Source organism: Trachypithecus francoisi, unplaced genomic scaffold (assembly GCF_009764315.1).
Source record: "Trachypithecus francoisi isolate TF-2019V2 unplaced genomic scaffold, Tfra_2.0 Lachesis_group2, whole genome shotgun sequence".
NCBI classification, from domain to species: Eukaryota; Metazoa; Chordata; class Mammalia; order Primates; family Cercopithecidae; genus Trachypithecus; species Trachypithecus francoisi.
Genome location: NW_022681465.1, coordinates 68509922 through 68526090, shown reverse-complemented (window position 1 = coordinate 68526090; position 16169 = coordinate 68509922). Strand labels below are relative to the sequence as shown.

At 35.6% G+C, this 16169-nt stretch overlaps 1 protein-coding gene across 1 annotated transcript in view; it reads left to right on the top strand.

Annotated features, from left to right (window-relative positions):
- Positions 1–11758: 11758 nt before the first annotated feature.
- Positions 11759–16169, top strand: part of LOC117066047 (cadherin-12-like) — a 45651-nt gene continuing 41240 nt past the window's right edge. The window contains exons 1-2 of the mRNA XM_033181541.1: positions 11759–11786; positions 14907–15094. Coding sequence (XP_033037432.1) covers positions 11759–11786; positions 14907–15094 — 216 coding nt within the window. The remainder of the gene's footprint in view (positions 11787–14906; positions 15095–16169) is intronic.

The following is a 16169-nucleotide window of genomic DNA, read 5'->3' as shown; positions in this document are numbered from 1 at the left end:
AAGTGCTGGGAATAGAGGCATGAGCCACCGCACCTGGCCACCGTGAATATTTTTAAGCTTATAAAGTGATTTGTAAAGCACAGAAGGCCTAGGCTTTTGGAAAGGTACAGATGGGAAACACAGCTCTGCTATTTACTCATTGGGGCCTGAGTAAACTGAATAAACTCTAACCCAGAGCTTTTACATAATCAAATTGAGATAATAAATAGGGTGATCAGCTGTACTTGTGTGCCAGAGATAATTCCATTTTATACCTATGACCTCAAATTAATTACTCAGACTGATTTGTTTTACTCTCAAAAGTAGCTCTGTTTGGCTTATAAATTATATAGCCATATTAATAATAATATACTGTGCTTCTGGGAGAATTAAGTAAATCAATACAACTAAAATATCTGACAGTAAAGATGTTTATTTTTAATTTTTTCCTTCTCCTTGTCCCTCTTACATTTTCCTCTCTTTCTCTTTTCAATGTGCTTGAGTGGAGATGGGTGGTTGAAAATGTAGGATCTCAAAAGAGAAGTGAGAGTCAAAGAAGTGTTTCCTTTTTTTTTGAGCAGGAGTTTCACTCTTGTCACCCAGTCTGGAGTGCAATGGCATGATCTCGACTCACTGCAACCTCCACCTCCTGGGTTCAAGCCGTTCTCTTGCCTCAGCCTCCCAAGTAGCTGTGATTACAGGCACCCACCAACATGCGCAGCCAATTTTTCTATTTTTGGTAGAGATCGGGTTTCACCATGTTGGTCAAGCTGGTCTTGAACTCCTGACATCAGGTGATCCACCTGCCTCGGCCTCCCAAAGTGCTAGGATTACACATGTGAGCCACCACACCAGGCCCAAAGGAACATTTCTAAGAGACAAAAACATAGAAGTGATCAATGAGGTTTGGAGAATGGATATACTTAGCCAGATTTAAAAAGACATTAACTCTATTTAAGTCTTGTGTATAAGAAAACCCAGGTAGGAGAATGAAGTTACGAAGAGGACTTTAAACACAACCTCCTCAATTCTTTAACACATAGATTTCTGACAGCAACGGCAATCTTTAGTCACAGATATGAAAGCATCCTAAAGTCACCATTTATTTCACAATGTTTACATTTCTCTATTTCATATTTGCCTTATTATTGGTCTTAGAAATTATATAGACAAGGAAACGAGACTTCTAAAGTAGTTCTTTAAGAAAGTTAACAGGAATCTGAGCAATATTAAAAACCACGGAAACAAAAGACATGGTACTAAGAAATATATTTTGTTAACAAATGCCAGACACAAGGAAGTGTATCATTTGATGAATAATGTTTCATTCACTGCAAGTTTTATTACAGTATAAAGGAAAAAAAAAACCGTCGTTTTCATTTTGCACTGCTTAAAGAAGATAAATATTTTAATTTCTTCTCTTCAAAAGATAGTGTAAAAATAGGGAGGATTTTTTTGTTGGTTTTTTTTGTATTTATTTATTTATTTGTTTATTTATTTATTTATTTATTTTGAGATGGAATCTCTCTAGCCCAGGCTAGAGTGTGGAGTGAAGTGGCACGATCTTGGCTCACTGCAGCCTCCACCTCCTGGGTTCAAGTTATTCTCCTGCCTCAGTCACCTGAGTCGCTGGGATTACAGGCATGCACTACCACACCTGGATAATTTTTGTATTTTTAGTAGAGACAGGTTTTGCCCTGTTGGCCAGGCTGGTCTCAAACTCCTGACCTCAGGTGATCGCCCACCTCGGCCTCCCAAAGTTCTGGGAATACAGGCATGAGCCACCGTGCCCAGACAGGTAGGGAGATTTTTAAGTTAATGCACATTTACACTACCTGGAGTAAAAACAATGTATACCTAAATATTTAGACTATTGAGAAATAAATAAACAGAAGACATATGATTTATGTATGCATAGAAGTGTGAAACAAATAAAATTGCAAAGACAAAAGGAAAAAAATCATCAAAATGTGGCTTTAGGTTGTCCCAGAAAGAATAATAGATTTTATACATAGAAATATGTGAAGTAGTAGACAAGTAAAACATTTTAGGTAAAAGCAGGAAAACAAGGAAAACATAGAAAATATTTTTTTACAATGCAGGAAATGACAGAAAATTTAAACCATTGTGTCCATATGTGATATATGATGAATATTCACAAATCAAATTTGCAGATTGGTGAATGAGTTGTTATTGAAATAATTAGTTTTGACTAAAAGAAAGCAAAATATACATGGGAAGAGACCATTACCAAATTTCATCTTTTAGACTACTCTCCTCATGTTTCAGAAGAAAACTAGTGAGAAGTCAAACTTGTGAGTAAGGAAATATCCCCAGCTGACTTAAAATTTTCAATGTTTTTGGCTAGGCACAGTGACTCACACCTGTAATCCCAGCACTTTGGGAGGTCGATGCAGGTGGATCACCTGAGGCCAGGAGTTCGAGACCAGCCTGACCAATATGGTGAACCCTCATCTTTACTAAAAATACAAAATCAGCTGTGCCTGGTGGCAGGCGACTGTAGTCCCAGCTACTTGGGAGATTTAGACAGAAGAATTGCTTGAACCCAGGAGGTGGACATTGCAGTGAGATGAGATCCTATTACTGCGCTTCAGCCTGGGCAGCAGAGTGAGACTTCTTCTTAAAAAATAAAAAATAAATTCCAATGGTTTTCAAGAGCTTATTTTATAAGGTGGTAAATTTATTTATAATTTAGGAAAAAACTTTTAGTGTTGTTTCTGGCATATTTTTATAAAGTTATTAGGCAGCATCACTGAGAATTTTTTATTTACTATATACCATTAAATGCATCAGAAATTACATAGATAAAGACAAGATAAACAAAGGTTTAAATATTCAATGGAGGTTTTAAGAGATATTAAATGTACTTCATGAAATATATAACAATGAAAAATTATTGATGCACTTGACATGTTGTGAACTCTTGCCAAAATCTCCAACATGTTTATTATTATGTAACAAGAATAGTGGTTATATAAATCACTTAAATTAAAAATACACATTTTGGAGAATCAGAAACCCAATTATTCTGAAAATCATTAAGTAATATAAATTGGTTTTGTTCCATAGTCTATTTGGAATTAGGTTGGTTGGAATTTCTAGTGCATTTGCTTAAAAAAAAATGTTGCAATGGACAATTAGTTTTGCAGATATGTATTTATTAAACTTATAAGTAGTAGAACTATACTATTAAACATAGTATTTTGTATTTTAATGTTGTGGCTTTGTAAGAAGAAAGGAAGAATTGGAAAGACAGAAAGAGATGTAATAGGTTTTCCTTTCTTTCTTAGGTGCTGTAGCAGAATCATTTTATGTTTAGTGCCCCATCCCCTTCTAGAATCTTGTCACATCTCCTAATGCCACTTTTCTAGATGTTTTCATGGATTTTTCTCTCCAATCACTAAAAAGGGAAACTTTCCCCAAGTGTGCCCAATCCACTCAATCCTCAGTGAATTAAAATTTGCATCACTCAGTCTAGCTAAAATTAAAAATTCTGAATTACCTGAATTTTAAAATATCTTATGGATCAACCAAATATTGTATCCATTTGGTTGACTTTCAGGCAGCACAAGCAAGTCAACAGAAATAGGCAGACAAAATGAGGAACTATGTTTTCAATCAGGGATACTACTTGCTTGACCCACCTCATGGCCATTAGTCCCTAACTTGCTCATTTGTAGACTGATAGTAGGTTCTACCAGATCAGCAGAACCAATTGTGCATGTTTCTTCTCAACTCTCTGTTCAAGACATCACAATAGTACTTTGATATAGACCATGGTGGTCTATATAGACATCACAAGACATCACAATAGTACTTTGATATAGACCACAGAAATGAACAGATCCTGAAAATTAGGGATTATACCTGTTTTTTCTCCCTATCCCAATATAGTTCTAAAATATTTACTAGGATATAACTGACTGGAAGTTACAGTAATAGTGGGTATCTCATAGTCTTGTTGTGAAGATAAAAATTCGTTAATAATGGAAATGTGCTTAGAAAAGTACCTGGAAAATAGAAAGCACTGTATAAGTGATGCTGTTACTAAGTGTCTATTCCACTTAAAGAGTAATTTCTCTTTAAAATTTTCTTCCTTTCCTTCATGTTGACATGCATGGATTTTCTAAAAGGGTAATTTCCTGACTATATGAAAGAAGAAAATGAGTTTTTCCCTAGGAGTGATGGAAATGACCTCTCTATCCTCACTGTGCAGCATGGAAAAGACATCTCAGGCCAGGGGAGGAGAATAATTTGGGAAGACCAGTTAGCAGGCATCGGCAGTAACAGAAAAGAAGTGTGAGTTGTTTAGTCTGTGATGGTGGTGACCAGGGCCATTGTGAAAAATGGTAGCGTGTAAACAGATTTGAGTGATTTTCGGAGGTAAAATAATCAACAATAGCAATGGATTTGCTATAAGGAAGCAGATTCTAGCACTTTGGGAGGTCGAGGCGGGTGGATCACCTGAGGTCAGGAGTTTGAGACCAGCCTGACCAATATGGTGAAATCTTGTCTTTACTAAAAATACAAAATCAGCTGGGCCTGGTGGCAGCAACTGTAGTCCCAGCTACTTGGGAGGCTTAGACAGGAGAATTGCTTGAAACCAGGAGGCGGACAGGATTTCTACCCTGGAGAAGTAGAAATACTACTTGCTAAGAGAGTGACGAGTAGGAGAATCTTCATCTAGGCATGGGAAGTCTATGATCTCATGTTTGAATATGTCAAAACTGAGACACCTTGGAGAAATCCAAGTAATGTTTTGGAATAAGATGATATTCTGCCAAGTATAGTATGAAATCTGAAAAGCTGAATATAGGTTGGAGTTAAAATAAAAAGAATGTTTAACATAATGATAGTAAATGAAGCAAAAGGGAGAGATGAAGTGACCTAGGAAAAGGAAAGACTGAATAAACATAGCTGGCAAAATTAGTTCTTGGCCATGTTTGTAAAGTAGAACAGGAGGGAATTTAATAAATCCAGCTCTAAACTCAGAACAACTAAACAGAATCTCTTTGGATGGTCCCTGAGCTAGAGCATTTAAAAAATTGTTTAACTTTCCAGATGATACCGAAATGCGATAAGTTTGAGAATCACTTATCCAGATCTTTTCTGAGAATTCCCACAAAGGAATCTGGCAAGGAGAGAGCTGCAAGGTAGGAGGAAACTATGATAGCAGAGTGCTAGAAAACCACAATTGTAGAGTCTCGGAAGAGATGTGCTTCAGAAAACAGGGAACAGCCAAGAGTGTTGGACACAGCTAAGAAATTGCCACTGGATTTTAGTGGCAAGGAATTCACTATATCTCAGGGGAAACGTTGCTACACAATGATGGCTTCAGTCAGCAGGGTAAGGCTGCTTGTGGAGTGGTTGTTAAGAAGGCATGGGTAACAGTGATTCTCTTGGAAAAGTTCTGTTGGAAAGGGAAAAGAAAATGATGGGGGTAACTAGAATCAGATTTGGGACAAGGTGAAATTTTTGTTAAGATGCTCAAGTATGAGCAGTTTGTGTCTCATCGGGAATATCTCCATTGAGAAGAAAGTATTGAGTGCAGAGAAAACTGATTCTCTAAAAATAGTACAATGTGTACAAATTGCTGGAGCTTAAGAAGAAAAAGTGGAGATGAAGGACACTTCAATTGAAAGAATGCTTACAGCTATAACAAGAGGTTAATATTGAAGTATGCACTATAAAGCTAACACATAATAGATACTATATAGCAGAGTATGGTCTCAGATCAGAATTTACAATGGAAATGTCAGATGCTTTTAAGAATCTTGTAGCTTTCGGTCATAGTAGGGTATTTTGTTAGTCTTTTTTTTTTCTTTTTTCTTTTTTGGGGTTTTTTTGGTTGTTTGTTTGTTTTGTTTTTTTCTGTGTGTGTGTGTTTTGAGATAGAGTCTCACTCTGTCCCCCGGGCTGGTGTGCAGTGGCATGATCTCACCTCACTGCAACATCTGCCTTCCTGGCACAAGTGATTATCCTGCCTCAGCTCCCAAGTAACTGGGATTATAGGCACCCACTACCACACCCGGCTAATTTTTGTATTTTTAGTAGAGACAGACTTTCACCACGTTGACCAGGCTGGTCTCGAACTCCTGACCTCAGGTGATTGGCCCGTCTTGGCTTCCCAAAGTGCTGGGATTACAGACATGAGCCACTGTGCCCGGGCAATATTTTGTTAGTCTTTTAAAGCATGTTTTGTAGAGTGTGAAGTAGAGGGAAAATTATGTGCAGAGGATTTCTTTGGAGAAAGCCATGTGTAGTCTCTATCTACTAAAAGTGAGTGGTGGGATTGTCCTTCCTACTCCTCTCAAGTTTGATGAATAGGGCCTTCCATTCAGCTAACATCAATAATAAACTCTAACATATTTTCCCAAAAAATGAGGGAAATTCCTGGACTGATACCTGTCTCGTGCTGAGGAAAGTTAAAATGTCCTAAAAACAACAGAGAAAGGAAAAGAGAACAAGGCTGTGTTTGGGAAAGTAATTGTATGACAACAAAAGGAATGGCAAGAAATGAGTAAGCAGAAGGGAAAACCAACCCAGCATTATGCTAAGTCCTGACAAAGAGATTCTCCTTGAAGTGAGAATCTGCAGGCGGAGCGAGTCGCCAGAAATCTGGAGTCTGAGGTCGTAGTCCATCAAAGGAGAGGCAATGCCATTGGTGTGGGAGCTGCTGCAAGAGAAACTTCCAAGAGCTGCCCCCAAATGCACTGTGCAACTCCAGAGAAGCAAAAACCACATTATCAAGTAAGAACAGTCCAGTCTCCTAGCTTTGCTGCCTCCAGTGATAAGGTGAAAACACCCCAGGAAAGGAGATGATGAAGAAAAATTTAAAAAATTTGGACTGAGAAAGCCTGCTAATCCATCCAGATCCCAACCCAATGTCCCATCTGCTGCTGGCTCTAATTGGCTTGGAGGTGGGTGGGGTGGCCAAAGGGAGAAGTCTTCATTTTGCATATGAATTGATGCACTAGTTAATGTCATTTATTGGAAATGTCTAACTTCCAAATCTAGGTTTTTAGAATTAAAGTGAATATAGGACTATTATTTAATAGTGAGAAGAAACATCATTTACTCACCATTGTTTTCTTCCAAGAAAAGACAAAGCATACTCCCACAGAAGAAAGTCTAAAGGAACAGTGAGAGACAAATAAAAAAAGTTTGTATTATATCTTACATGTTGTGATTGTTCAACCTATGAGTCACACTGATGTGGGATCCTTTGAAGGTTGAGAAGCTGAGCAATCTCCTATGCAATATCGTTTTTTTTTTTTTTCTGTGAACTACAAGGCAAGGCCACCACCTGAGAAAGGAAGTAGTAAAGTGAGTAATTAAGCAGATATTTGAGGACAGTAGAGCAGTTCCAAACAGAAGTCACAGAGAACGGTAGTCAGTTACCTTTGCAAATCTGTCTGCTTTTTAAGCAATTTTGAAGGGGCATTCAAAGTTAATGATCATAATTTATAGTAATATTAACTGCTTCTCTATGGCTTTCCTCAGTGAACCATCCCTCCTCCTTCAGAAAGAAGATAATTATCATCATCAAGAGTTAGGGTTTGCCAAATTGCAGCAACAAAAGGACATGGCCAAGCTATATAGGCTGTAGGTTAATTTACTAGAGATGTTTCTGACCTTAGAGATGATAGGTCCTAGTGGGAGTTATTGAACAAACAAACTGGTAAGACTGGAAACTATGATCATATCACCTTTGTCAGATGGTTACTTCTCTTTGGAATGTTTTCTATTAGCTGACCTCACAGACCCCAACGTTACGTTGTCTCAGCTCAGATTCTCAGATTAAACATTGAATAAAATTGTGTAACTTTCCTTTAGAGCAATGGTGTTTCTCTAAAATTTTACTTTGTTTGTGTGATTGTTTAATTGACTTCTCTCCCACTAGACCATTAATGCCATCAAGAAGAACACTTGTCTTTTTGTTTGTGTTTTTCCTTGCCATTCCATGAAGGAGACCATTAAAAATCATAGTTGAGTCAAATATCAATAATCTGAGAAACAGGAAAATTCAGCAATTAATCTACTATGCAAAGATAATTTTTGAAAGACAATTTAATATCCAGCCTTAATTTTTTTTATTGCGTTTAGCTGCTCAGAACTAGAAAAAGTTCACAGGAATAAATTTCTCCTTGTTCGGAGACAAGAAATATTGCTATTGTTACAGAGAATTTATAAATCTTGATTCATTAATATGATGGATATTGTGTCCATGGCAATTCTTATTCATGTATATTGTTAGTTAAAATCTAGAATGGGCAATTAGAACATCTTAAAGGTGAAGTAATTTAACCAATCAAGTGAAGCTCTAGTACCAGATACTTGACACATAAAAAACTATGTCCATCTGGCCGCGCGCAGTGGCTCACGCTTGTAATCCAGGCACTTTGGGAGGCTGAGAGGGGCTAATCATGAGGTCAGGAGATCGAGACCATCCTGGCTAACACGGTGAAACGCTGTCTCTACTAACACCAGAAAAAAATTAGCCGGGCGAGGTGGCGGGCGCCTGTAGTCCAGCTACTCGGGAGGCTGAGGCAGGAGAATGGCGTGAACCCGGGAGGCGGAGCTTGCAGTGAGCTGAGATCCGGCCACTGCACTCCAGCCTGGGCGACAGAGCGAGACTCCGTCTCAAAAAAAAAAAAAAAAAAAGTCCATCCTAGCCTCATCCTGGGAATGAGCAGCAGTGGATGTTTCTGTTATTATTGAGAGATTCCATTTACCGTATGTTTAGTATGCTTGACTAAAATCCAGCTTGAATCCAGCTTTGTTATCAGGATAGTTCTTCCTAGTGGACAATACTTCTATTACTTTAATTTGGGCTTATTGAAAATATATCCTCAGGCTCTTGAGGAAATAGAGGGCATAAAATGTTCTTCCACCACCAAAACATTTTTTTCTTCCTGAATCCTCCAATTTTCAAGATATGGGAAAATATTTCAATTAAAATTAAAATGACTTTTTAGAACTCTTTTAAGATCTTTCTTTCGTCGTCACACCTCTATAGACAGTTTCCCATTGGCTATTGCCATTCTGATAGGAAAAATTATAATACATATAGACTATACAAATATTATTATAAAGTTAACTAGTAATGATAGATAATACTGAAAGAGTTTCATACACTTTTGTATAAGTGACTTTCAAAAACAAATCTGTAAGGTTGATATTGTTACACTAATTTTACAGATCAGGAAAAGAGAGAGATTTTAAAAGATCAGGAAAACAGGAATATTTAAAATATTTTGCCCAAGGTCACAGAGATATAGGTACACAATTTCTATAAAGTTCCTTTTTACTCACACAATATGCTGTTTACTTGTATTTCCTTTTCGTGTTGTTTAAGTAAGGTGAAATAATTCTGTGTGATATATATTTAAGACATTAAAAAAATATATTGATACAACACAATTTTATTTCTAAGCCATTAAAAGGTAAATCACTCTCACACAAAAAATATGCAGGATCATTTGAACAATCTAATGGTTGAATTCAATTACTGAATCAATAGTTCAGTGCTATATATAATTTTTTGAAGTTTAAATTGAAATGTAATATTTCAAATCATAGTCTATTTAGTTGGTCTCAAATGTATGTTTTTGAGTTTTTGAAAATGTTTAACATTTTCATCAATTTGAAATAATTTGTTCTTAAGCCCTCCAATATTTCTAGTATTCTTGTGTTATTAAATATGAATTATATTTGCATTAGTTACTTGTATTTAGGTAACTCATTTGCAGCTGAACATCAACTTCTTTTTTTTAGTAACTTTAGAATTATTAATACATAAAGATAAAATAAAATGTATTTCAAAAGTGAGTTTGTAATGGATTATTTTATCTTCTTTTTAACTTGCTACTGGTATTATTGAATGCTGTGGTATTTTTAAAGTCATTCATTCACTTAATATATTTGTTTAGGTCCTATAATCTTTATTTTTAAGTAAAGATCTTCATTTATATTTTGTCAAGTAAATATATTTATTTTGGTGTTTTCATCAGTATCTGGAAATTTCCTGCAATAAACAAAAAAGGAAGGTAAATGTATTTTACATCCTTTTTTTTTAAGTAGCAATGCACGTCCTCTACCCCGCAACCCACAGTTTAAGTGCTAATCAGTATCTTTTCAAATGACGTAGTTACTGAGAGGATACTTACGTAGCTTATAACTACCTGATTTTTTTTTCTACTCTTGGAACTAACAGGGAACATTATATTTAAGAATTTGATCATTATAATTAATTCACTGCGTGCCATTTCCTCCTTCTCCATGGGAAAATGGAGATTTTGGTGAAGCATAATATGTATATTTGATGAATAGGTAAATATATATTTTTATTGACTGTGGACAATCTCTTGTCACCTGTTTTATTTCTCAATTCTTGTGGTACAGGTAGTGCCATTAAGATGTTTCATATGCATCAAAAGTAGGACGCCTAAAAGACGATGGCGGTGTAATTACACAGTACATCATGAACAATCCAACTTTGGCACAGCTGAAGATTACTTCACAGTTTTGAATTAATCTGAATGACCTCAGTTTTATTGCTGTTGAGATTCTAGAAATGATAAAATGTCAAGTCGTTGGAAATAAACCGACAGAACCTACACAATCCGACATGACAAATGCATAGTTTCTCTGACTTGTTCCATATTCTGCAGACTTTATTACCAGCTGTAATATTTTATTAAAAAACACTTGTCTTAATAAACGTGACTTCCACCTTACTAAAATGTATGTCTGCTATGTAAAGAGTAGAAAATCCATTGCTCTGTATATTTGCATTTCACATGCACTAAAACTTAATGCACACAAAAATGTAAGTGGTGAATTATTGCTTTACTTTTATTTTATCTTAATTTTGAGGGCATGCATGCTAGTGGAATGCTAGTAAATCAATCATTATTGGACAATGCTATTATTTCAGTTTATCACAAGTTTTTCAATGCCATTAGATAAAAATGGAATTTGTTGGCATTCTCTATGCTGACAACTTAAAACAAAACACCCTATTTCACTTACATTGATAGAATACTACAAAGAATAGCTGTCTTTACATTTATTGTTACTAGCCTCATAAAGTGTTCTTTTATAAAACATAAAGTTCGTATCTCAGCATATTGTCTTGAAAAGGGGGATCTTTCATCTGCAGTTTGAATTATCCAGTGCCCTTTGGAATACCTTTCAGTGCTTTAATTTCCACCGCCCCCCCCCCCCACCCATATTGGAGGATCTCAACTGTGACTAAACTCTTCACCTTCACTAACCATAATCACTCAGAGAGGACTCCAGGCTCTATCATTTTCACCGATGTGTAATTCCCTTAACTTTTGCTTTTAACCATTCAAATGTAAATGTAAAGCTAACTCATAAACCTAACATGCAACTTGAATTGGCTCTCATTGAATGGATTGGATGGAATAAGCTGAAATGTCCCCAGCCCTTTAAGTGAGATGCCCATGAGTTCTTAACATTCCCATACTACTCCTCTCCTTATGACTCTAGCTGTTTCACCCTTACCACCCCCAGGGCTGGCCACATTTGAAGTTTGAAATCCACTATACTCGACGGCTCCCTGTCTCTCTGAACACTTGTTCAGCTATTTCCTGGATGATGTTTAGCTCTAAGTTTCCTACTAAAAGTCCTGATCAAGAAGGATTTCTAGTACACTATTCAACATAGACCTCCATTTCTCTCTTTTATTAGAAAAAAATTTTAGACTTTTTCTAACACTCATTTATGAGCCATGAGTTTGGGCTATGACCAATCATACTGTGAGTTCAAAGCTTTTGATGTTCCTTCAGATTCTTCATCACAATCACACAACAAGACGCAAAAGGTACAAACACAGTTTCTGATAAGTCGTATTTTCATTTAACGGGCATTTAAGAAAAAAAAGAAAAGAAAATGAAAAATTACTCACATGTTCTCTGCCTTGTCCTTTTTCTGGGGAATTTGTCCTTAAGTTTAGTACAACTGTAAAAACTTTGTCACGTGCTTTCTTGCCTCATTAAACAGAAGTTCAGGGACCCTCATATTTCCTATTATGTCAGGAGTGCCTCACTAGGATCAGGTTTTAATTTATCTATTAAGAAATACTCAAAACCACAATGAGATACCATCTCACACCAGTTAGATTGGCAATCATTAAGAAGTCAGGAAACAACAGGTGTTGGAGAGGATGTGGAGAAATAGGAACACTTTTACACTGTTGGTGGGATTGTAAACTAGTTCAACCATTATGGAAAACAGTATGGCAATTCCTCAAGGATCTAGAACTACATGTACCATATGACCCAGCCATCCCACTACTGGGTATATACCCAAAGGATTATAAATTATTCTACTACAAAGACACATGCACACGTATGTTTATTGCGGCACTATTCACAATAGCAAAGACTTGGAATCAACCCAAATGTCCATCTGTGACAGACTGGATTAAGAAAATGTGGCACATATACACCATGGAATACTATGCAGCCATAAAAAAGAATGAGTTTGCGTCCTTTGTAGGGACATGGATGCAGCTGGAAACCATCATTCTTAGCAAACTATCACAAGAAGAGAAAACCAAACACCGCATGTTCTCATTCATAGGTGGGAACTGAACAATGAGATCACTTGGACTTGGGAAGAGGAACATGACACACTGGGGCCTATCATGGGGAGGGGGGAGGAGGGAGGGATTGCATTGGGGAGTTATACATGATATAAATGATGAATTGATGGGTGCTGACGAGTTGATGGGTGCAGCACACCAACATGGTATAAGTATACATATGTAACAAACCTGCACGTTATGCACATGTACCCTAGAACTTAAAGTATAATAAAAAAAAAAAAAAAAAAAAAAAGAAATACTTACACCCTAAGAAAGTAGTTCCAAAAGCCATGTAATTAAGTCTATTTGAAATCGGATAGATTCTTCTTGAATATCTGGTTTTATCCTTCTGGTAGAAAATGGAATGCCATGTAACCCATTCATTTGTTTTTCTTCTTTGATTTGATTGCCTCAAGTTCAGTCACTGCTTTAAGTTCAGCAAACATTAAGTATCCCTAAATGACAGTTACTATGTTAAGTGCTTAGGAAATAAATATTTTAAAAAATCCTAGCCTATGAGAAGTTACTACTTTGATCAATTAATATGACTTTTCTTAACTGAGATTTCTTCATAATATCTATGTAACACTTTAGCATTGTGACTTGGAGGGAGTTTTTTGTTGTTGTTGTTAGGTCTATAATTTTTTTTTTATCTATTTAAACTTTTAAGTGCATTTTTTAGAAAGACCCCTCATATCCTCTTTGAAGGCAGATATACTATGAATTAACTAAGCTGATTATTTAAATATAATTCATATGGACCACTGTAAAGTATCATTTTGTCTTGTATGTAAAATAAACAAATTTTAGTTGAGTATTTAGCTGTCTTGAGACCAAATCACATATACGTTCCATGGAGATAATATGTTGGACTTAAATACGGCTGGTCTGCATATGCAAGACACATGGTAGATATCATTTTCTGGGGGAAGGAGGGAAGATGGGAGATTTAAATGTTGCCCACACTAATGAAATTACCAAGTTTTGAAACTGATTGTGAACGAACCATAGGACCTCAAAAATAATTGGAAATCAAAAATAAAATATCTGGCAGAATCTCTACAAGATGTGATTTTTTCTCACACTTTCCTGGAGAAAATAACTGTAATATTGTAATATGATTTTTTAATTAACTTCTATGCAACAGACATTTTTAGTATCTTCTTAATTTATTTTCCATAAATGTAACTAAAATTCCAAAATGAATGAATCACCACAGTTGATTTATCCATGGGAAAGAGCCATTCTAAATCCAGTAAGAGAAACTGAAAGTGGAACTCCAATATCAAAATGGAAACTTTAGATTTTTATGTTTAGTTTTGTTTTTTAATTTTTATTTTCTCTCATTTCCTTTCCTTATTTTAATTTGAACAGACTGTTGTTAAACCCATTAATATTTGCTTTAATGAAGTATCAGTAAAAGAGCATGCTTTTTACATCTTTCTTGTGTGTCAGACCTTTAAAAATTCTACAAAACCTTAAAATCATGTCTATGTTGTTTTTGCAGAGTATTACAATTTTCCATGATTCTAACATGTTTTATCTATGTTTTGCTGATTCAGTATAAATTTCATTACAATATGAATGCTCCACCTGGTGGTAAAAATAAGCATTTTACTTTTTTTTCTTTCTTAATGCTATTAAAAAACTTCAGGAGATAGAACTTTATGATTTAAAATATCAGTAAAAGTATATAGAAGGTTGACAAGTTAAAATTTACTAAATATAAGCTGAATTTTAGTCTATAATATACTATATTTCAATCTATCATCTACTAGAATTTTGGTTAACTATACAGATTATCATTTTACAGGTTATTTTTAGTTTAATGATGTATACCTATTGAAGTCATTAATTTTAGGAAATATGACCTCAACTTTCTCTATCTATCTATCTATCTATCTATCTTCTCTAACTTTTCATCTATGTCTTGCAATCTGTAGTATTAGTACTAATTAATTTCATGAGTAGTCCCACCCTCCCATTTGACATGTGGTACACTTTTATGCCATATAAGTGTGTAAAACAAGTCCTACTAATAATTTTACTTTAGCATTCTCTACTATTTATAATGCCCAATTAAAATTCTAGAGCAGCACATATTGAAGAGAAAAGTGAAGTTATTACTCCTAATCATAATCCTAAACGTGACAGCAAATTGCCTTCTCATTTTGCACTACAATTTTCTAAAAGTGATTTACTTTCAGTAGACTCTATTTTTCAAGGCTTGTAATCTTACTATATCTCTTACTAACCCCACTGTCAATTTGAATTTTATATGTCTTATCAGGCATCTTCCACCTGAAAGTTCCTGAGTCTTCCCCTATTGGCTCAGCTATTGGAAGAATAAGAGCTGTGGATCCTGATTTTGGACAAAATGCAGAAATTGAATACAATATTGTTCCAGGAGATGGGGGAAATTTGTTTGACATCGTCACAGATGAGGATACACAAGAGGGAGTCATCAAATTGAAAAAGGTATATAGACAAATGTTTGGACAGTTGACTACTAAATAATAATGAAAGAAGATAAAAAATAAGTGTTGAAAATGACAAGTAATTGTAATTTTCCTTCAATTAGCAATAGAGTTGACCCTTGAACAATGTAGGAGTTAAGGGTACTAATAGTCCATGCAGTCAAAAATCTGCATATATCTTTTGGATCCTTCAAAATTTCAGTACTAATAGCTTACTCTTGACCAGAAGCTTTACCAATCACATAAACATTTGACACATATTTTGTATGTTATACATAGTATATACTGTATACTGTATTCTTTTTTTTTTTTTTTTTGAGATGGAGTCGCAATCTTGTCACCCAGGCTGGAGTGCAGTGGTGCGATGTTGGCTCACTGTAACCTCTGCATCCTGGTTTCAAGGGATTCTCCTGCCTCAGACTCCTGAGTAGCTGGGATTACAGATATGCACCACCACATCCGGCTAGTTTTTGTATTTTTAGTAGAGATGGGATTTCACCATGTTGGTCAGGCTGGTCTCGAACTCCTGACCTCGTGATCCACCTGCCTCAGCCTCCCAAAGTGCTGGGATTACAGGCCTAAACCACCACACCTGGCCGTATATACTGTATTCTTACAATAAAGTAAGCTAGGGACGAGAAAATGTTATTAAGAAAATCATAAGGAAAAGGAAATATATTTACTTTTGTTAAGTGTTAGTGGATCATCATAAAGGTCTTCATCCTCATCATCTTCACATTGCTGAGGAGGAGGAGGAGGAGGAAGGGCTGGTATTGCTGTCTCTGGGATGGCAGAGGCAGCGGCAGAGGAAAATCTACATATAAGTGGCCCTGCACAGTCAAACCTGTGTTGCTCAAGAGTCAACTGTATTTTAAACTGAAAAAAAAAAAAAGAAGACCTAGTGATGCTGAGTACTTACTTCTATAGGTGCCATTATTTTGTGATTCAACTATTATATATTTTATGTTGAACAATTAGACCTGATAATTTGATTATGTCATTTAAAAAGATTCTTACCGGAGTTTAATTGTAACCTAATTTTTTATTACTATACATATAAATATTATTTTAAAAAC